The following is a 22,727-nucleotide window of genomic DNA, read 5'->3' on the forward strand; positions in this document are numbered from 1 at the left end:
TCGATGGAGACTGGCTGCAAGGGTGGTCCAGACCTACGGAAGTCCACCACCATCTCCTTGGTCTTGGATATGTTCAACTGCAGTTGGTTCAGTCGGCACCAAGCAACAAAGTCATCCACCTGTCTCCTGTACTCCTCCTCCTGACCACCCTTCACACACCCAACGATGGCAGTGTCATCCGAGAATTTCTGCAGGTGGCACATCTCAGAGTTGTACTGGAAGTCTGATGTGTAGAGAGTGAAGAGGAATGGGGAGAGCACAGTCCCCTGTGGTGCTCCAGTGATACTGACTACAGTCTCAGATGTGCCGTCAGTGAGCCTACTACTGTGGTCTGCAGGTGAGGTAGTCAGTGAGCCAGGACACCAGGTGAGGATCCACATTCATCTTCACCAGCTTATCTCTGAGAAGTGGAGGCTGGATGGTGTTAAAAGCACTGGAGAAATCAAAAAACATGATTCTCACAGCACTACTCCCCTTGTCAAGATGAGAGTAGGTTCGGTGGAGGAGGTAGATGACTGCATCCTCAACACCAATCTTCTCCCGATATGCAAACTGGAGATGGTCCAGTGCATGCTGTACCTGGGGTCTGAGGAGTGGGAGAAGCAGTCGTTCCGTGGTCTTCATAATAAATAATAAAACAGGGCAATCAAACCGGTTATAGAAGAGATTGAGTGTAAACTCTTTGGCTTGCACCCTGTGATTGTCCTCATACCGTCCCAAACTTCATGTTGTTAACTTGTAACTTCTGCTCAACCTTCTTCCTGTATGTCTCCTTAGCCTCCTTTAAGCAGGACTTGAGTTCACGCTGAATATTCTTCAACTCCTCCTGATTCTTGTCTTTAAAGGCCTTCTTTCTTTCTTCTGCTTGTAATCCAGGGCTTGTTGTTGGCAAAGCAGCGAACAGTTCTTACAGGAACCACAATGTCCGTGCAAAAGTTCAGATAGTCAGTTGTGCGGTCTGCTACCCCCTCAATGTCCTCGCCGTGAGAGTCCTGCAGAGTCCTGCAGTCTGTGGATGCAAAACAGTCCCTCAGGGTCTCCTCTGCCTCCTGAGACCACTTCCTGAAGGAGCGTGTTGTGGTTGGTTGCCTCATCACACAGGGTTTGTACTGAGGCTTCAGGAAAACCAGGTTGTGGTCAGATTTTCCAAGTGGGGGCAGTGGGATGGCGGTGTACGTATCACTGATGTTAGCATACAGGAGGTCAGTTGTCCTGTTTTTTCTGGTGGGACAGTCCACATGCTGGGTAAAAGAAGTCAGTGTGGAGTCCAGCGTGATGTGGTTGAAGTCACCAGACAGAGCGACAAAAGCATCCGGGTGTTGTGTCTGGAGCCTAGCGATGGTCGTGTGTATGACGTCACACGCAGCCTCCGCGTCCGCTGGGGGGGCACGTACACACAAACAACAATGGCGTGTCAGAACTCCCGCGGGACGTAATATGGTCTTCTCATTCAGAGAGTGCAGACTGACTTTTTAAAACTTATTTTTTTAAGATTGTTTAAGACTGTTTGTCTGCTACTGTCACAGAGTGTGGGAATAATGAAATAATGAAATAATATGAAAGATGGAATCAGCTGGAGGTGTAACGGTTCACAAATGCCACCATTCAGTATTAGTATGAGCCACATATAAATATGTTTTAACTTAATTAGTTGTGCAAGTTAGTTTGTCATCTAGTGCTGTATTGCTGTAGTGCTGTATTGTGTTACCGTATTTTTTGCACTACAAGCTGCACTTAAAATCCTTTAATTTTCTCAAAAATCGGCAGTGTGCCTTGTGTTTGAATTCTGCCAGTCAGATTGTAAGGAGCAGTAAAGCTACTCATAAAGGAGTTGTAGTTTAGTTCTCCTGAAACTCCTCAGTGTAGTGCTGTCAGGCAGCATTTACTTCCCGCTGGCACTAGTGGTTAGCCGCTAATGCTAATGCTAATACTGCTGCACCCAGCCTCTAACCCTACTGTAAATAAATGGAAGCATTTTACTCACCCAAAAAAACTATTTTCAGGAGAGAAATCTGTGTAGATAAACATTCAGCACATGTTTGACTTTAAAAGAAAGTTTTTTTTTTAAGAATTACAGTTTTGTTTACTTAGCTTAGCCTAACTTAACGTAAACCTACTGAATTAGAAGGAAAACATGGCAGCATTCCTGTTTCTTACTAGTGTAGAAAATCATGTTTATGATCTGAATGGAAGAACATTGAGATTTAAAGAATAAAGATAAATACAAAAAAAAAAACATCTCTCTCTACTCACAGCAGCGACAGAATTAAAAATCTGTGCGCCTTTTGCTGCAGTAACTGTCCTTACTGACAGTTATCCTTACTGAAAGCTATGTGTCTAGCACTGCTGTGTAGATTTGATTGCATTCATCAATAAGAGCATTAGTGAGGTCAGACTGGATGAAGCACCATCAGCCCAGAGAACACAGGTTCATGTTTGTCTGCTCCAAAGAGTTCCATTCTGTTGGTAATGCTGCTCTACATGCCTTTGTCAGTTGTGGGTACAACTTTGAGGTGTCCCCAAATGTAAAATTGGACACAGCTTTTTGGGTGCTGTTTGTTGATCTTGTGTTGTGTGTGTTGTGCTGCAGGTGTGTCTGAGGGGCAGAAGGAGCAGCTAGTGGTTCTGCTGCAGGGTCCGTCTGACACCCGGGAGCTCTACAGCAGACAGTGGCTGAGCGAGAGCCGCCGGCCGCAGTCTCTCCTCGCTCCAGACCTGCTGACCTTCTCCCTGCAGGTCCCACACCCTGCTGAAGACTGCCGCAACTCCGGTGAGTACAAGTGCACTCTCATATGTGTGTATATACAAAAAATAATAAAAAATACAGTCTTTGCACAAACAACGATGCTGATTAACCTTGGCACTGGTCTGTTACTATTATTTTACCCTTAATTACTTATGTTCATTGTCTACCGTATTTTTCACACTATATGGCACACTTAAAATCCTTTAATTTTCCCCAAAATCATCAGTGTAACTTATAATCCGGTGCGCTTTATGTATGAATTTTACCAGTCAGATTGTAAAGAGCACTAAAGCCATTTTCAGTTTAGTTACCCAGACTGGAACAGCATTAGCATTAGCCACCAAGCGCTAGCTCTTTCACCACTGTGAGGCGAGTATTACCAGCCTGTAGCCTCCTGCTAACTCCAGCTAGCACTGTTGAAACAGCATTAGCATAAGCTGCTAACTGTGCTAAGCGCTAGCTCTTTCACTGCTCAGAGGAGAGTGTATCGAACTGTAGTCTGCGCATTTACCATGTTAAAACAAGCTAAATGGGACAAATCGCTAGCTAATATCGCCCTGGCTTACCAAAACACCCAGGGTTCCTCAGTGTTCCGCTTTTGGGAGCGTTTAATAGCAGTTAGCCGCTAATGCCAATGCTGCTGCATTGATCTTTAGTTTACATAAGCTTACTGTAAATAAACGGAAACGCTTTTCACCCAAATAAACAGTTTTTATAAGAGGTATTTGTGTATGTTAACATCCAGTGCTCGTTTTTTTTTTTTTAATTATTTTTCTTTAAAGAATTAAAGTTTAGTTTACTTAGCTTAGCTTTACTTAACTTACGTACTTACCCCCACCACCACCACCACCACCCAGCAGTGAGACCTGCTGAATTAGAGGGAAAACATGGTGACACTTCTGTTCCTTACTAGTGTTACATAATGCATCTTATAATATTGTGCGCCTTATGTGTCAAAATAGATTAGAAAATAGACAATCACTGATAATGTCTCTTACACGTGCCTTATAGTGCACAAAATACAATACATTTTTCTTTAACATGATAAAAAATAAAAAATTCTGACCTGCGTTGTCATTGCATCTCATATCAGTCTTCTCAGTAAGCCTCAAGAACCCCTTAGCCATGTATTATATTTAGAGCTGTATATCCACCTATGTATTCTTTACTACCAACTGAAGACTGATTTCAGCCACTGGAGGGCACTACTAAATCTCCACATCTAAAACAGTTGTTGGGAGGTTATGGGCAGACTATAACATGTGCTATAATGCTATAATAGTAGGTGCAGTGTTTGACGTACTTGCTCCAGACAGCTCGGACCCCGCAGATTGCCACTTGCATTTGTTGCATCTATTTCCTCACACTCCCAATTTCTCTCTTGCGCCCCGTTACCCTTTCCACCCTTACTCATGTCAGCACATGTGTTCTTATACAGCTTGTGTTCTTCAGATCAGTGTGTGTGCTTTCTCACACACTCCACGAGCTGATTGCATCTGTGCTTCAGCATTCAATCACTGCCAAACCACAACGTAACGCTTTCTCCATTCATCTGTCAGCCGTTCCTATTTTCAATGTAGATTGTTTATATGTTTATTTTAACGCGATGCTAAAATTTGTTCCCTGCCCACACACTGCATGTCCGTTTCTGAGAGAGGAACGACAGGGGTCATGACCTTTCACCTGATACGCTGAAGGGCTTCCTATCACTCGGTCACGAACCCTGCTCCCACGAGCCTAGCGAAAGCACAGAGTTTGTGATGGTGACGTTTGCGTAGAGCTTCAGTGCTTGGCAGGAAGATCAAACGCGTCTGGTCTGTCCCATGTGGCGGTGCTGCCTCTGTGCACTTGGAGCATCATGTAAGGCAAGATCAGTGAGAGAGGCTGAAGGGAAAGAAGAAAAAAAAGAACACATGCAGTATTACCCGATTAAGTCATATGTTATTATGGTTATATGGCTTAATTGTCATCCAAGCTATATTATTCTTATTTTTCCTTTTTTTTTCTCTGCAAGATCACATATCTCGTCTCGTAGCGTTTTGTGATAAGAGCAATCTGGATTGCTTAGTCTGATGTTGTACGTTTGCTTGTGTACAGCTTTTTAAACAGGTTTGAATTCTTCGTAGCAATAGATTTCTATAGGATTTTTTTTATCCCGTAAGGTATAAATGGTGTACAGAGTTTAAGCAACCTTTAAAGGAAAACCTTTAAACTTTCAAGAAAAAAGCCTACAGAGATCAGAGTCTGAAGTGAAGGTGTAAGAGTTAGCAAAACACATAAAAGGTAATCTTAAATCTGCCACAAGGTTTAGCGGTCTCTTGAGGTCCAATTTGAGCATTTGAGCATCCAAGTGAGCTGTAGACCTTACCCTGCACATTCCTCAACAAACATAATCTAAAAAGTGAAGTATAGGGGTGGCAGCACATTGAGGATCTGCTTTATAAGGCACCCAGATGGTGTAAGGTTGTGTTTAAGGTCACCTTGGTACATTTTAGGCCATATGCCATTTGATAACTGATGCTGACTATGTGTATCCCTGCATGGCTTTGCCCATTATGTAGAGGCTGCCTGCAGCATGATAATGCACCTTTTCAAAAAAGCAAAAGTTTCAAACACAAGGCCAGTGTTTTTCAGTGGCTTATTTGTCTTTTCTTCATAACAGTTCCCAATAACTTGATTCTTATGGGCATTTTTATTGGCCTGAACTTAATTGATCTTCCCATGTATCTCATCTTCATTGGCCACCTGATCTTCTTCCATTTACCTGTTTTTTTTAATTACCTTCCATTCACATATTCTTTATTGGACATTCCCATTCCCATTTCTTTTTCAACTGATTTTTGTGGGCCTTCCCATTTAATCGATCTTTATGGAATTTCCCATTCTTCCCATCTTCATGGATCTTCTCGTTAAGTTGGTCTTCTTGGACATTCTCATTCAAATGGTCTTCCTGGGTCTACTTGTCCACTTTGTCCTCATGGCCCTCACCTGAACTTTATAGGCCATACCTGGTTGTTTGCATTCACCTCATTTTCATTGGTATTTCCATTTACTTTACATTTATGGACATTTCCATTCGCCTGATCTTCATGTGTTCTCTCATCCACCTTCTTTTTGTGGGCCTTACCCTTTACCTAATCTTGATCCAGTGGAACACCTTTAAAAATTTGATAAAACATGATATTGCAGGTACAGAAACTCTGACAGTTATATCAAAATAAACCGAAACCTCAAAGAAATTGTTTGGTTCCACACCTTATGGAATCCATGTCTTTAAAACTTGAATTTGTTTTCAGATTAAGTGAAGATCCAACTTGGTGTTAGTCTACTGTTCCCAGTAAATGTATTGTAAAGTGTAGACTTTACCTGTTTGCAGGTAGTATATGCTTATATACAGTAAGACTGTGACTGCATACGGTCTCAGTCTCAGGATGAGGCCCTGCAGCATAGCTCTCTGCACGCTCTCTGTTCACTGGGTTTATTCTTTGACAGCCGCAGCTGTACATGGGATATTTATGTTTATTACCCAATACTTCAATTGTGCATTAAAAAAGCACTTAATGTTTGGGCCAGCCTGTAATATTTCTGAGTATTCCTCACATATTTTATAAACCTTGTAATAATCTTTTTCATAATCTTATGCATAACTCAAGCCATGTCGTTTGCTTGGAGAGGGAGTGTCCCAAAGAAGCCAGATGTCTTTGGGACTTTGAGTTTTGGAACCCTTTTTCTCTCTGTCTCTCTCGCTCTTTCCCACTCTCTCTTTCTCCTTCTCTCTCTCTCTTGCGCTGCCTTTCTCTCTCTCTCTCTTGTTCTCTTTCTCTTTCTCCTGTGCGCAACCTCAAAGTGCTATTCAAATTGTTAAGTTTAATTACCTTGAAATGACATTTAAATAATTCCCAGACTGCCGCAGTGTTTCTTAACACGTGTTCTAATCTCTCGCTCACAAAGTCTCTTAATGAAAATGGGCTGCCTTTGAATTCTGCCACCTCCATCTGGTTTGGATCTAATTGTTTACCAGTGAATTAAAAAGAAATTCCAATTTACTTAGAAAATGGGAGTTGTGCACTTCCCAAACTCCTGTAGACCCAGACCAATCTGTTTGGCTTTAACGAGCTGGGGGTTGGAACACACTAATAAATTAAACACAATTAAAGGAGCTGGATTTATCACAGAAGGATCCGAGCAGCACATCTTTCAAAAGCCACTTTTTTATGGACATCGGGGCAGATGGTAATTTCATACTCAGCCTTAACTCTTTACAATGCGACATATCAGTCTCACAGTTCTTCTGATCACACAGCTACTTGAGAGGGATCTCCGACATTAGTGTTTTTTTTTTTTTTAACTGCTTACGATGGGGAATGGAACGTCTATATGATGTGTGTTCATGTGTGTGATTTTCTGACATGAAGAGTTATAATAAATTAATATGATGAATGGTTGCAAAGTAGCAGGATCAAGCAGTGTCAGTTGCAGTTTCCTGTAGAGCAATTGATTCATTAATGTATTTTATCTGAGCTGTGCACTGCGAAATAAGAAATACATTAATTAAACAAGGCCAGCTTGGCTTAGTTTGCTGCTACTACCATAACTATAACGTCTCTACCTCAGTAACTGCTGTGATCATGTATGTTCTATATGTTACAGTATGTTACACATCTCTGCACCTTATCCTCACTATACACTTTAATATACCATATCGGTACTGCACTCTCTTTTTTTGTTTGTTTTTTTGTTTTTTTGTAATTGTCTCGTCTTTTGTATTTATTGTATTTATTGTTATTAGTGTTATAGTTTTAAGTTGAATTATCGTCACTCTTGCACTTTATGTTGTCTATTGCTTGTTGTCCCGTGTTGCACCATGGTTCCGAAGGAACGTAATTTCACTACACTGTGTACCTGTACTCTAAGGATGCTTTATTTTTTTTAACACGTAGAGTTTGTTTGCTCTGGAGTTTAAACTTGGAGCTGTTTCTTCTTGGGGCTGGTTTGGTTTTTGTACATAAAAAAATTTAAGCACATTAAAAAATGTGTCACAAAAAAACATTCATTTCTTTGCTTATTGGTCACACCTCTCTGGGATGTGAGAAAGAAAGTAAATACAGGAAGATGCCCAAAGCTTTAGTAATTATCTGGACAGTTGGCTAGGTTAATACATGGCTAAAGGAGCCAGTGGGATCTTCTGTGAACAGCTGATTGTTGAGGAGCTGTTTCATACTGAGATTGACTTGCATATTAACCAAAACCAAAATCTTACATTGAGATCAGGTTTAGATTTAGGTTTAGTTGTCAGATTGAAGTAGTAGACCTGAGCTGTGGTGCAGTGACCTTTTGCAATGAGGTATGATGGTAGTCATTTAACATTTGCTGATTGCAATCAAATCTTTTATAGAAATGTTCCATTATTCTGTAGAATGCCTTTCCTGCACAGTAGAGACAATTGCTTTAAATAAAATTAATAAAAAACAGGATAAACCCTTGATTCCAAAATGTATAACAATGAATAAGCAGTATCCCTAAACTTTTTGTCTCTGTCGTGCACAGAGTTTTAAACATTAAACACATTTTTGGATGTTTTACTGTACAGATTAAATGGTTGTCTATTAGATGTACAGATAGACCCATGTAGCATAAGGTCTATGTGATCAACAGATTCCCTGTTATGCTTTACAGCAGCAGGATTCTCAGCCTCCTGGACAGTATGGACCTAGCACTGGCCTGCTCACCCTGCAGGTGTTTTCTGGGCCATCCCCTAAGGATGCTGGACTATCCTGGGGTGGGCTTCATAATTGTAGCAAAAAAAAAAATAAGAGGGAAGGGGAGAACACAAGAGAGCATGTGCTCCTCCAGAGCTCAGCGGCAACAGCTGCAAGGAAGTGATTTATGCTTTTCTCAGAACTGCTACATTTAATCAAATGTGCGCAGAACGCTGCAAATGTTAAAGATGTCCCACATAAAGCTGCAGTTTGATCTGTTGAGCAGAGCTCAGCCAGCGCTGGGAAGTCTGCAACAGAAAAGCACATTAATCATCATTTAAAGCGATTGAGGAAGATTATGAAAGCAACAAAAGAGTAATGCGCAGGGCCTGCAGAACGCTGTAATACTAAACATGTTTCACGTCTGCGCTGCTTTTAAAGCGTAGATTATTGGCTCTGGTGGAGGAGATCTGCATGTTTGGGGGAGAGAGGAGCAGCGAGAGAGGAGGGGAAGAGTGAAGACAGGCTTGAAAAGGACGGAAAGGAAGAGAGTGGAGCGCTTGAGAGAGAGGTCGTGTTCACACTGAGCGCTGGGAGCCGCTGCCAAGCGGCGTGTTTTGAGTAAAAGCATCAGCAGCACTTCCTTTGAAATGACAGTTTAATTAAATGTCTCTGGTCCTGTCTACCTGAGTTGGTGCTCCTGGAGCGCCGCTGCGTGGCTCAGCACTGGGCTCGTTTGTGCTGGATGACATATGTTTGTTTATTTACGCACTCTGTAGCCGCTGGACATCTTCCAGCCGGCTTGGAGTTAAGAAGGAAAAAAGAAAGAGTGGCTGTTTTTGGCCTTTGGGCTGTTTGAGAGGTGAGTCATCGTGTACTTTGTAGACGCATGACTGGGCCTTCATGTCTGTGTGTGTGTGTGTGTGTGTGTGTATATATATTGTGTGTTTGTGTGTGTGTGTGTGTGTGTGTGTGTGTTGACGTGATTGAGTATACGTACGTACGTATGCATGCGCTCGCGTACGTACGGGCGCTGAGAGATGGGGAATGGATATGGATATTTGGTCCAGGTGGGGCCGAACAGCAGACTGAAGACTAATGGGAGCAGGTGGAGCAGGAACTCTGGACCTCTTTGAAGTGCTACACAGGCTGTTGGTGCTCCACACCAGCCCCTTCATCTCCAACGAGACCCCAACAGTCCACAGTAACCCCCCACCACCCACCCCCCTCCCCTCCCTTCAACTTGCCACCCTGGCCTGAAATCCTATCTCCACATGTGCATATGTGGACGCTGGGGTAGGATATGTGTGTGTGTGTAGGTTAGGTTGTGTCACTAAGGGTATGAGTGTGTGCAACATAGTGTGAAGCTCACGTCTCACTTAAGAATTCTCCCAGACATTGTTTCATCCATCAAACCGGCCTTTAGCTACATAAACATTTGCCCTCACAGATCACGAGCTAAACAAGCCAGCTTTGTCTGCAGCTAGCTGTCAAATCAAAGCTGCTGTTTGTTGCCCGGTTCTCCGTGTGTTCATTATGTTTGGCTCTTGGCAGTGTTTGAGACACAGACATACAAAGCTACAACCGGGCCGGCGGTGTCTAAACACGCTCAGTGTCTCAGACGGTACACCTGCCCTACCTTGCTCCCCGCCTAAATAAGCCCTGTGCACTGGGTAGGAACTAATGTCCGATGGCATGAAGTCGTCTCAGCCTGCAGATACAGCCCGTCACTGTTAACCTCAGTGCACTTATGTAAACAACTGTGCGCGGGTGACCTTTTTCTTGGCGCTCAGCCCTGGAGGAACAGAATGTTATAGCTTTGTAACATTTTTGGAGGGTTACATATGTTTTTCCAAACTTCTGATCAACTCTCATTCTTTTAGATGTAGAGGATAAGAGGAGTGCTCGTGGAATGCTGCATCCAATCTTTTAATCTCATATTAAATGGCTTATTTCATTTTCTACTTTTAGGGTAGAGGTCTACACGGGACTGCTTTTTACAAATCACTTGTTTTAATCCTGCACCCGTCCGCCACCTACATTTCTGCTGCTCCTGCTCGCATTCCCAAAATAAATTAAAATAATTAAATGTAGTGTTTGAAATTTACTTCTATATTTATTAAAACAGCAATATTGCGCTAGATTGCGCTGTCCCATTTCTTACCACAGTCCAAATTCACCAGGTGAATTTGGAGATGCTGAAATGAATTGTTTAGTATCCTCTATGAATTGTTCAGAACCCAATATATATTATTTCTCAATAATAATTTATAAATAATATATAGTGGGTTCTGAACAATTCATAGAGGGTATTGAAAAATTCATGGTGGATATTGAAAAATTCATAGATGATACTGAACAATTCATAGTGGGTACGGAACAATTCATAGTGGGTTCTGAACAATTCATAGTGGGTTCTGAACAATTCATAGATGGTATTGAAAAATTTATAGTGGATACTGAAAAAAATCATAGATGATACTGAACAATTCATAGTGGGTACTGAACAATTCATAGTGGGTACTGAACAATTCATAGTGGGTACTGAACAATTCATAGTGGGTACTGAACAATTCATAGTGGGTACTGAACAATTCATAGTGAATACTGAACAATTCATAGTGGGTACGGAACAATTCATAGTGGGTACTGAACAATTCATAGTGAATACTGAACAATTCATAGTGGGTACTGAACAATTCATAGTGAATACTGAACAATTCATAGTGAAAACTGAACAATTCATAGTGGGTACGGAACAATTCATAGTGGGTTCAGAACAATTCATAGAGGGTATTGAAAAATGTATAGTGGATATTGAAAAAATCATAGTGGGTACGGAACAATTCATAGTGGGTATTGAAAAATGTATAGTGGATATTGAAAAAATCATAGTGGGTACTGAACAATTCATAGTGGGTTCTGAACAATTCATAGAGGGTATTGAAAAATTCATAGATACTGAACAATTCATAGTGGGTACTGAACAATTCATATTGGGTACGGAACAATTCATAGAGGGTATTGAAAAACTGAACAATTCCTAGTGGGTACTGAACAATTCATAGTGGGTATGGAACAATTCATAGAGGATACTGAACAATTCAAAGAGGATACTGAATGATTGTACTAAATAATTTACAGTGGATAGTGAGCAACTCAATAATGATAGTTTGTAGTGAATAATTAGTTGTAGGTACTGAAAAGTTTAAAACCGATACCGAATTTTTCATATTAGATACCCAACAATTCCTAGTAGTTAGCTTAATAATGGTTGCTTAATAATTGATAGTAGGTGCAGAATTATTCATAATAATTCATGGTAGATGCTGAATAATTTATAGTGGATACTGTAACTGATATTGGGTACTAAATAGTTTGTAGTTAATACTTAATAGTGGATAAATAATTCAAAGCAGGTAGTAAATCATTCATAGTGTATGAATTCATTGTATATACTGAATAATTTGGAGTAGACACTGGATACTCAAAAGTGTGTAGTATCTGCTGGAGCCACTTATTTTAATATTTAATAAAAATAAATTGACGTGTATCTTATATGTAAATTGTAGTGAAGTTTAAGAGGTTAACTTATCTATATGTATCTATGTGTAGTTGCAGGAATTTATCCTCTTGTTTTTGCACATGTAGCACATTTGTTCCTCTTCTACCAAAGACTAGTAGTTGGTAATCTCCTTGAGTGAGTTCATCTCCTTGAAGCTGAGGGGAAGCGAGTGAGTGAGGGTGGGTGGGGGTTGAAATGGGTCATGGCTGACATTAAGCGCCAGGCAACATTTAAGAGAGGCCAGTGGGAATGCGGTTCTTCAGTCCAAACAACGTCCCATTAGTAGAATTAGTTAGGTGTGAGTGTGTTAGACCACTTAGAACACTCTCACAGAACTTAATCGGAGAAGAGTGTGGCCGGGCTAGACCAGGCTCAGCCGCTGCAGTGGTCATGCTCCTAGCATGCTTGAGATCAGTGTCGCAAGTCATCACGGGGACCCCATGTCCAAACTTAAGAGTGTGAACAGGGGTCCTTCTGGGTCAGTGCTGGAGCTTGTCTCAGGCTGAGCTTGAGTGGAGCAGGGAGAGTCTGAGATAATTGCTGCTTTCACAGCTCATAGCCTCCAAACAGGGGAGGCGGAGAATCCTGAAAATAACAAACTTACGTTCACAGCATGGAAACAGGCTGATCTCTGATTCTGCTGATTCAAATTGGAGATTTTGAAAGTGTCTGAATGCTTCATTTACTGTGAGACTCGAATGTAAAACTCTATGTGGTCTAATTTAAAACAAATTCCCTGCTGCCCTATTTAAAGGATCTCAGAGGCTTTTTTTGGGGTAGTGTACCTCCTGGTGAGATATCATTGACTGCTAGACATGTGACGTACTCAAAGACATTTTGCCCAGTTGATAGACTTCGAGAAGGGCTGTAGTATTGGACTGAGAAAAGAAGGATGGTCAATTTGTAGAATTTCAAGCCATCTAGACCATTTGTCTGCTAGCCACAGTCACCTTTGTTTGTTTAATATTTATGCCTCATCATTGTTCTGTCCAATAATAAATAAAAGATGTGACACTTTGATAAGTGTGGTTTAAAGGTATTATTTTTTTTTTTGTTCCTCAAATTTTTAAAATAAAACTGGCAACTGCATTTAATCTGAGAACCCTGGAAACATTTTATGTGGAAAAAAAGTTTATAATTATAATTGATAGATATGTTAACCATTAATACAAGTTTACGGTTTAATGGATTACAAATAATCACAATTTAAATCGCAATCAATATATTCTGTGGAAAAATTAGATAATTTGCCCAAAACGTAAACAACAGCTTTAAATTTCTACAGACTGGAACCATATCATCTTTAGCGATTATTCCAGGTTCTGTTTGAGATCTGGTGACGGTTGACATGTTTGAGTAGGAAAGATCGAGATTAGTGGTGCTATCCTGCCTTTTCTGTGAACTGACACACTACCCCAACTGTGACAATCTTGGGAGCCATTGCACACAACAGTCTGTCACTCTTAGTGACAGCTCAGCAGTATCAGCATTTGTTTCCTCTCATGGCCTTGCTTCCAACTAGCATTCTTCAGCAGGATAATGCTCACCCACAAACAGCAAGAGTTTCCCTGGAATGTTTCACCAGATTACAACAGTTCTGTGGCTTGGCCGTTCTCCAGGTCTATTGCCAATTGAGATTTGGGTGCCAACTTCCAACAATTACTTCCTGGTGCTATTTTTTTGTGTGCGTCAAGGAGTGTGGTTATGCTCCTAAGTGAACTATGAGGGTCAAACTATTTAGAGCACAGTCTCTTTAGTAGTTTAGTTATTCATGAAAATAATGCAGAACCAAGTGTGCTTCTGTCTTGATCGCTCAGTCTCTTTCTGTCTCTTTCTTTTTTCCCTCTCTCTCTCTTGAGATTAATTTCCCCCCTGGTATCCAAATTGAGCTTTTTTTAAAGCCCTGGGAAAATGAGGTCCCTTCTCTCTCATTCTATAGGACCCTCTGGACTGGCCACTGCGCAGCTGGAAAATTTTGATCTTGCTTGTCAGCTACTGGGTGTAATGCTATTCCCGGGGCACCGGATTCATTTCCCACCAAGGTGCAATTCATTTTTAATGTTTGTCAGAAAGGCACTCAATGAAGGCCTTATGTAAGTCCACCCAAGAGCTCGAGCTACCTTTCTGAAGAGCTTGTTGACTGCTGCCTCATTACTGTGACTGATTGTAAATGAAAAATGTGGATGAAAGCCATTTGTGCAGCATTATGCCTTTTTTTTTCTCCCTCGCTGTGCCAGCTGTGACTTTTATTCTTCTTTTTCATCCTTCTGCAAAAAAAAAGGAAAGCGTTTCTTCGCTGCAGATGTTCTTTTCTTTCTGTCTGAATTAAGCATGTGCAGCTAAGTGCTGCTGCTCTGTGAACTATGTCTATCTGAAGTTAATCCAGTAAACAGATTAATTACATTTATTGGGATAATGGTGCATTGACATGCCTGTTCAAAAATTTGACTTGTTTAGTTTGTGTGTGTGTGTGTGTGTGTGTGTGTGTGTGTGTGTGTGTGTGTATGTGTGTGTGTGTGTGTGGGGGGGGGGGGGGGAATGAGGTTAAAAACTCTTTAGCCTTCAACCAGGCGATGAGGCGGTAGAGGTCAGTTACCTTATCTAATTGAGTGTTGTCCTTGGATCAAAGGTTGCTGCATACCAGAGCGTCGGGTCAAACACCTAAACATGATCAGAGTGATTGGGCCTGTAGAATCCCAGTGTTTCAGTAATCAGGTGTCTGGAACAGCTTTATTCCCATTACTCACGTAGTTATGCTGTTGCGAGGTCAGGAATTTGCTTGCTTAATATTACCTTCTTTTCCCATTCTATAACCATTTTTTTTTCATATGTGTTTGGGTCATTGTCCTTTTGGAAAACCCAACTGTACCAAAGTTTCAAGGGTCTGACTGATGATAAGGTTATGCTGAAGAATTCTGAGATGATATATTTTTTTATTATTTTATCCACCTAGTGCAGTGTATCAGTTCAACTGGCAGTAAAACAACCACAGAGTCTGCTGGGTCAGTGTAACATTTAGCAGTTTAATTTTCTGACCGTATCAAGCTTAATTCAAAAATATAAAATTGTATATAAAATGTCATTATTATTTTTTTTTTCCATTCAGTATAGAGAAAATGATTTTTTTATCCAATTTTTCAATTATTTAGTTTTTCATTTTAGCCTTTCGCAAACATAATTTTAAGAAAAAAATGGAAAATCTGTCCATTTTTGTATCTTGTGACACAAATTTGATGGTATAATCAAACTTGCAAAATAAAAAAAATCTGAAAATAAAGAAAATATTTATTTTTTTATTTTTCGTGAAATTCCGATTGTGAGGAGCAGATGAAAAAAAAAAAGGAAAAATCAATGAAAACTAATAAACTTATAAATTAATAAACATAACACCGACCCTGCTGCAACCACCACCATGCTTAACAGCTGTTAGGTGCTTTTATTTTTTAGCCCTTTTGTCAAAAAGCTGCAAATTTAATTCAAGATGGCTTAAAAATTAACTTATTTCTTGGACAGCAGCCTCTTAGTTATTTGCAATGCAAAACTTGCTTGACTGTATATAAAGACTGGTGTTTGAAAATCATCCAGTTCATGAAAAACCAGTCTCTTATCAGCTAAGGGTGACCGTTTAGGTCTTCTTCCACAACTTGAGAAAGAAGCTGCACCTTCCAGATACTTGCTTCCAGTAGTTTGAACTGATGAGCTGGTATCTGCAGTTGTTTAGACAGACCATAAATACCCAATTCTTATCATTTCTGCACTGAGTTCATATTTCCTAATGTGCATCTACTCTGAAGATAGAAGCCAGAAGCTAGCAGCTGTAATCAATCATAATCTTGATTGTATTCTTGATTCTGCGTGTATGAGTTTGACAGTGTTGATTTTAGAAACCCTCCCAAAAATTAGAACTTGTGCAACAAATCCTTGTTGTTTGTTTTGCGCTGTATGTTGTATTCTCTTTCTGTTCCAGAAAAGGAACAGTTCAAAGCAATGATTGAAAGCCCAATGTTAGCGTGATATTCATGTCCATGATGAGTGTATGTAAACTTCCAACCACAACTGTATATGAGCTGAATGTTCTACATGTCTGGACTGTTTTTATGATGCTTTTCTGGTAAAGGAACAAACACGAAATGAAATTCTTTTTAAACAAGTTTATTATGAGTAAAGATGATCCTTTTTTTGAGAGGAAGAACACATTGAGACTCATTGTGTGGGTTTATTCTGTATTTATTAAAAGTAATTAAATCACCTCATTAAAAAAATGACTAACGATCTTTGAGTTAGAGGACTTAAGCAGTAGTTTCTTTCTGAGTTCCTCTTTCTGGATTTCAGTTTTTCCCCCAATCATCAGGTTCTTGCAGTTCAGCATTACTGTTCCGAGTTACTGATTCACCGTAACTGATAACTGGAGTTAAGATGCACTCACACAGCCCAGCAGGTTTTCTGAGCTAGTAGCAGAACAAATTTGCGTCTCCTTGGTTGAGTGAAGATATCAAAACACACGGCGGTGTGGGAGGGATGGGAGCCTGTCTGCTGCCCAGTCACATCTAGGCTTTCCCATAATCTTTCATTCCCTCCTTTCAGTCAGTGTTGAGCGAAGTAGTGAATCTCCACTGACTCCTCAGCAGGACAGAGCCATTAAACCCCCTGAGCACCTTTCTCAGAAACAGGATGGTGGTTTGAAGGGGGGGCGGTTTGAAGGGGGCGGTGGCGGTTAATGCGCTGACAAAAGAGAAGGTCTTTAGTGGGAATACTTTGATAGAGGGATGGGATTAGCGCTGGAACAGTGGGTAAAGCTGTAATTAATTAAGCTAATTACAGAGCTGCAGTGGGGGCTTCGGCTTGGGTGGGGGGGTGACTGGGGTGAGGATTGGGAGTTAGGGAGCGATTTCTCACAGTTCTACAGGAATAAGAGGCGTGTAATTAGTAGAATCGCTCTGGAGGAACGCGGGAGCTTGAGCCACACAGAGATGGTATGTGACACTCGTCCGCCATGGAATTCTCCACCGTGGCAGTTACAAAAAATATGGAGAGGAAGAGAGAGAGGGAGGGAGGGAAGTGTAGAACAGTTTCTGTTACAAAAGCCTGGTTTTAATAAGTTTATCCTGGTAGTCTTACAGACCTGGAATTAAGAAGCGTTTATAAGTGTAAGCGCAAACCGAAACTTCTTTTTCACACCTTTATTTACTTTGACTTATCTTCTTATTCATTTAATTATACCCTCACCAGTCCATCTTGCCTCTTATCCAACCAGCCACTTGTCCATTTACCAATCCACCAATCATTCCGTCTGATACTTTATCCACTCATATGTTCAGCCCCTTATACCTCCATCTGCCTAATTACTCATCCATCCACCCATCCATCTACCTATATGCCAGCACACCAATCCACACACAAATTTACCCATTCATACGTCCATTTACCCATTTTTCCACACATCCACCCACATACCAGTCTAGCCACCTACCTATCCACAAATGCAGCCGTACATTCATTTGTTCATCACTCCGTCTGTTCATTGCATACACCCATTCACCCACTCATTTCCCCATCTGTCCACCCCCTTACCATAACCCATCCACCACCCAACCATGTACCTAACCTCCCCTAAATTCACCCATCCATCCATTCATCATTCATAAATGCATGCACTCATCCCCTATTTCACCCACCCACCCATCCGTTCATCTAACCACCCACACATCCATTCATCCATCCTTCCATCCCACTATCCACCCATCTATCCATCGATCCCACTATCCATCCATCTATCAATGCGTCTATCCTCCCACCCACGCAGCCCCTTTTTACCCACCCACCCATCACTGTATCTAATCACCCACACATGCATCCATCCCACTATCCATCCATCCCACAATCTATCCATCCATCCCGCTATCCATCCCAATATCCGTCCCACTAACCATCCCACTATCCATACATCTGCCACCCACCAATCCATGCATTAAACCACCTCTAAATCCACCCATCCACCACCCACCCATTATTGCATCTGTTCACCCATCCTCCCATCAATTCATCCATCCTTTCAATCACCCACCCATTCATACACTAACTGCCCAGTCAATCCACCCTTTCATTTACCTATCCTCCTCCCCATGCACCCATTCATGCACGCATTCATGCACACATCCCTCCATTTCACTATCCACCAGTGCAGTGCAGTATCTCTGTACACAAGACTAGTAGAACTTCAAAGTCTTTATCAGTTTCACACACTGTCTGCAGATGTGTTGGAAATTGCTAACGATTTGCTGACAAGTGGAGGTTTGTCCTGCCCTGCTGTTGTCCTGCTCTGACTTCAGCAGTAGCCCTGGAGCTGCGCCAAGTCTTAACCTATATAGTTCTGTTAAGTCTATAGTTCTGTGTTTCAGTGAAACATGTGAATCTTTATCATGGATGTGAGCATGGGTTTTAGGGAACTCGTACTGTAGACCTGTCTGACCTTCAGAGACACTCTGCAGAAGAGTAGATTCACATTCAGACACATGGCCAGCAGCCTCTCTTTAAAGTCAGCCTGAATCAGAACTCAGATCACACTTGTCTTCCTGAACATGGTATCACACTGTGACTTTACTACACTTCACTGCATGTCAAAGATCATGGAGATACAAGGTATTTTAAGGGTTATTTTGTAGATTTTGACAGAATAGGTTGTCCTCAACAGGAGCAGGAACATGAACTAGCTTGAACTGGCTAGTTCAAAAAGATCAGTTTGAATCCATTTGGTTGGATTTAAGTGGAAGCTGTTTGGAAAGTGAGACTGAGAAGACAGAGAACTTTGATTCCTTTCCTTCCTGTGTGTAAATCGGTAGCATTAGCAGCAGTTTTGGGTGCTTGTGTGTGTGTGAGTGTGTCTCTGTGTGTGGTATGTAATGGGTGCAGCTGGTTTTCGCAGCAGAAGGCAGCCGGTAGCTATTTGGGCCTGGAGAGCTCTGTTTTGCCCTGGGCATCCAGACACCCTAATGGGCAACAGAGTACCCCACCAGCTACCCACAGGAGTCACTGGAAACACTGCCTCCTAGGGAGATGAGGTGGGGGGCTAGGGAGATGGGAGGGGTGATGGAAGTGAAAAAAATAAGAAAAGAGAAAGAAGAATCCAGCAAGATAGATGAGTGCGAGAGCAAGTGGAGAGAGGCAGTTGGCCTTAAAGCTCTGGGTTTGTTTGTTTTCTGCAGAAAAGAGCAGTGGAGAGTGGTGGATCTGCTCTGTTTAATAGACTCCCCCGCTGATGAATGAGCCCACTAAAGCTTTTTCTCTCTGTATGTATGTGCGTATGTATGTGTGTGTGTGTCTTTCTGTCTGTGTGAGGTGAAGGAGAGGTAGGTGATTTACTGGTCTTCTCTACCAGTGTCTTTCTTGCTGGTGACCTGCTGCCCTGCTTTAACGCAGGTGGGCTGGGAATGCAGTTCATTCAGGGAGTGATAGAGGGACCCCGGGACAACCCCCTATGTGTGTGTGTGCATACACACGCACATACATACACACACTCACAAACACAGACAGACAGACACACCACCAGACCAGAGAGGACCCTCCTTAAACACACAAACACATCCAGGCCAGAGCAAGGACTTTCTACTACCTTCTACAGAGCATTCAGGGTTATGGCCACAGCTCAGGTCACACGCTCTCCTACAGAAGCAACCGCCTGGTCTCCCCCTGACCTGGTTATCAGACGGCACGTCGGATGGAAAGCAGAGCCCAACTGCGTACATATATATAAACCTCCTAACAGCCCACAGATGGTGTGAGCCTCGTGCCTGGTGTATGGAAGTGGCTTGAGACCGTCATTACAACAGCAGTCAAGTCAAATACTCACCTTTGGAGAACATAGAAGAGCTGGTGTTTGGAGTGCTGGAGGTGGAGATTAGGAGTGAAAGATTTAGAGGAGGGGTGTGAGATTGAGAGAGATGGCAAGATGCAGATAAGGAAGAGGAAAGGGACAGCAGGAGAGTAAGGTCAAAACGGGGGAGTAAAAGGAATGAGTAGATAAACAAGTAAATGAGCGCTTGACAGCCGGGCTTCAGAAGGTCAGTGTGTAAAGCACACACTCTTTACACACAAGCCCCTTGAGACCACTCACAAATCAGTCTGTCTCATTCTCAGAAAGCTTTGGAAATTGGTTTGAAAGGGTTTGAATGCCCATAGAACCAAAAGCAGTAAGAGAAAAAAAGGCAACTTCAGATTCTGCACTTATGCTCAAGAACCCAAGAACTGTTTGTGGACTCACCAAGAAGAAGTTGTTTATGAGAAAGTAACACTGATATATAGAAGTGATTACAATATTAGAGTGAAAGGTCCAGTCTATAGCAGTCTAAGGCCCAATCCCATCATCCCATCACCCCTTAGTCCTACCCCTACACCTCTTTTTTGTGTGCACGCCAAGGGGTAGGGGTGTCCCAATTCTTGTTAGGTTGGAGGGGTAGTGGAAGGGATAGGGCTTGTTAGCTCTTCATACAGAGATTTTTCAGATGCACACTTTATACCGAGGGGTATGAGAATCACTGGTAAGGTGGCAGAACAAGCAACCTTAGAAATGTAAGTATTTTCCTTGTTAAAAGTGACGATTAGCACTATATTGCCATAGATTAATGTGTAGTATCAATGTTTCATGGCCGAATTCTTCATAACAAGCATAAAAAAAACAATAGTTGTTTATCTCAGTAGCTAGCTAGCTAGCCAACTTTCCCATTCCACCTTAAATGGTGCAAAAAACGGCACGAGCTGCAACATTTAAGGTTGAACAGAAAAATAAAATAAATAAAATAAAAAAAGCTAATCAAAGCTCATTTCAGTTCAACATCACAGAGGGATTAAGGAATGTACAATAACCATTCATTTCTGCACCATCTGCCCCCTTTCTGAAGACATAAAATAAAGCCCTAAAGTTAACTAGTTAACCAGCAGCAGCTAGGTTACTGAACTTAAGCGCTTCTGATGACTTATCGGGTGCTTGAAGGGTTGTCCCAATTCTTAGGGGGAAGATTTCACCCCTTCCCATTGTACCTCTGTTCCTAGGGGATGGGTTACGCTCGAAAACGAGGGATAGGGGTCAGTGGTAGGGCCAAGATGTCCAATGATCTCCCTCCTCCCAAAGTCCATCAATTGGGAAAAATATCAAGTTGTGTGTTGTATAAGCTTGTTGAGCAGTCAGTGATCTTTCACCAAGAGGTACACTACCCAAATGTAGCCTACGTCATTTAATTATTTGCCTAATTTAGAACTGCATTCAGAGTTGTTTTTTTTTGGCTAAATACTAGCTTCACTAGTATTTAATTCCTATGTACTGAACAAATGCATCACTGAACAGTAGAACAGTGCATTATGATTCTAGAGTCTGATAAAGGCTACTGAATACCTTTTCGCTGTGAAACCTGGGTTTTGATTTGCCTTTTTAAAAATCTAAAAGCGTTTGTGTTGGAATGTTTTCCTGGTTTTCCAGACCTCAGCTTCTAATAATTAAAGCTGAAGTATCAGGACTTCCACAGCACCAGTAAGAGAGAAGGGTTCCAGCTGCATGCCAATTAAGCCTCCACCTGCACCTTCAGATTTGTGAGACCCTGGTGACCCAGTGACCTTTCCTGAGTTTGATAAGGAGCAGACATGGCCGTTTAGTGTGTATGTCTTGGAGGATACCAATGGTACTGATGTCTGTCTGTCTGTCTGTGGTATATTGGTTTAATGAGGTCACCAGTCTAGTTTCTTGCTGCAGTATTGGTGTTGCCTGGTTGAGTGTCTTTGCAAATGCCCTGAAGTTCCTGCAGGTATTGAGGCTCAAGATAATGCCGTGTAATCTTCCACCCACTTCCCCTACCCCCTCTCCCATCTTCTCCCAGGAGTCTGTCAGGCAGTGGGGCATCCTCCCTAGCCCACCCCCATGACTGGGTGCCAGATTGATGGAACAGCAGGGATCTGGGAGTTTCCTCAGTCATGCCAGCCGTAAAACTCACTGACTCTTCACTCCCTATGCATCTTCTCAATCAGAACATTTTCATGTTCAGGAGTCATGATCTCCTCTAAATTGAAGCCTGGCACTCTGAAAATTGGATAATCTGTTGATGACCACGAAGCAGGAGAAGGTTATAGAAAGATAGTAAAGTGTTTTCAGGTAGCTGTTTCCTTAGTTTGGAGTGTAATTAAGATATGGCAGCTAACAGGAAGGGATGGTGGGAGTTACAGTAATTTAAGGTCTAGTTAGCAAAGTCTTTTGCTGTTTTGTTCTCTGTGAATAACCAGAGATTTTTTTAGATCATGTTTTACCTACATGCCTCAATTTAAGGCAATGTTCCATTTGGTTTAGGCAAATTGTGATACTCAAAAAGAACTTTATGGGAATAGAATTGCATCTTGAATTACTTCCAGTGATGATGATCTGCTCTATTTTAATGATAGGCTCTCTTGGACGTTACCCAGACTTTGATTAGATTAGAATTTAGATTATTTTTCTGTTTTGCCTTAAGTGCTATATCCCCTGCTTTCTATTGCACCATTTAATGTGGAATAATTGTCACTTTCAACAAGGAAAATACTTACATTTGTGGGTTCCTTTGGGAGCTTGTTCACCATCTTACCAGTGATTCTCATCACCCTCGGTTTGAAGTGTGCATCTGAAAAATCTCTGTATAAAGCCTAAAAAGAATCCGGACACCATATTGGGCATAGGGTAGGGCCAAGGGGTAAAATGGGATTG

At 41.6% G+C, this 22,727-nt stretch overlaps 1 protein-coding gene across 2 annotated transcripts in view; it reads left to right on the forward strand.

Moving 5' to 3' along the window:
* Positions 1-22,727, forward strand: part of LOC103040889 (intermembrane lipid transfer protein VPS13B) — a 315,108-nt gene that overhangs the window by 87,399 nt on the left and 204,982 nt on the right. For both annotated transcript variants that reach the window (XM_049463977.1, XM_049463976.1), the window contains exon 19: positions 2,591-2,770. In XM_049463977.1, the coding sequence (XP_049319934.1) occupies positions 2,591-2,770 (180 nt within the window). The remainder of the gene's footprint in view (positions 1-2,590; positions 2,771-22,727) is intronic.

The sequence above is a fragment of the Astyanax mexicanus genome, chromosome 1 (assembly GCF_023375975.1).
Source record: "Astyanax mexicanus isolate ESR-SI-001 chromosome 1, AstMex3_surface, whole genome shotgun sequence".
NCBI lineage: Eukaryota > Metazoa > Chordata > Actinopteri > Characiformes > Acestrorhamphidae > Astyanax > Astyanax mexicanus.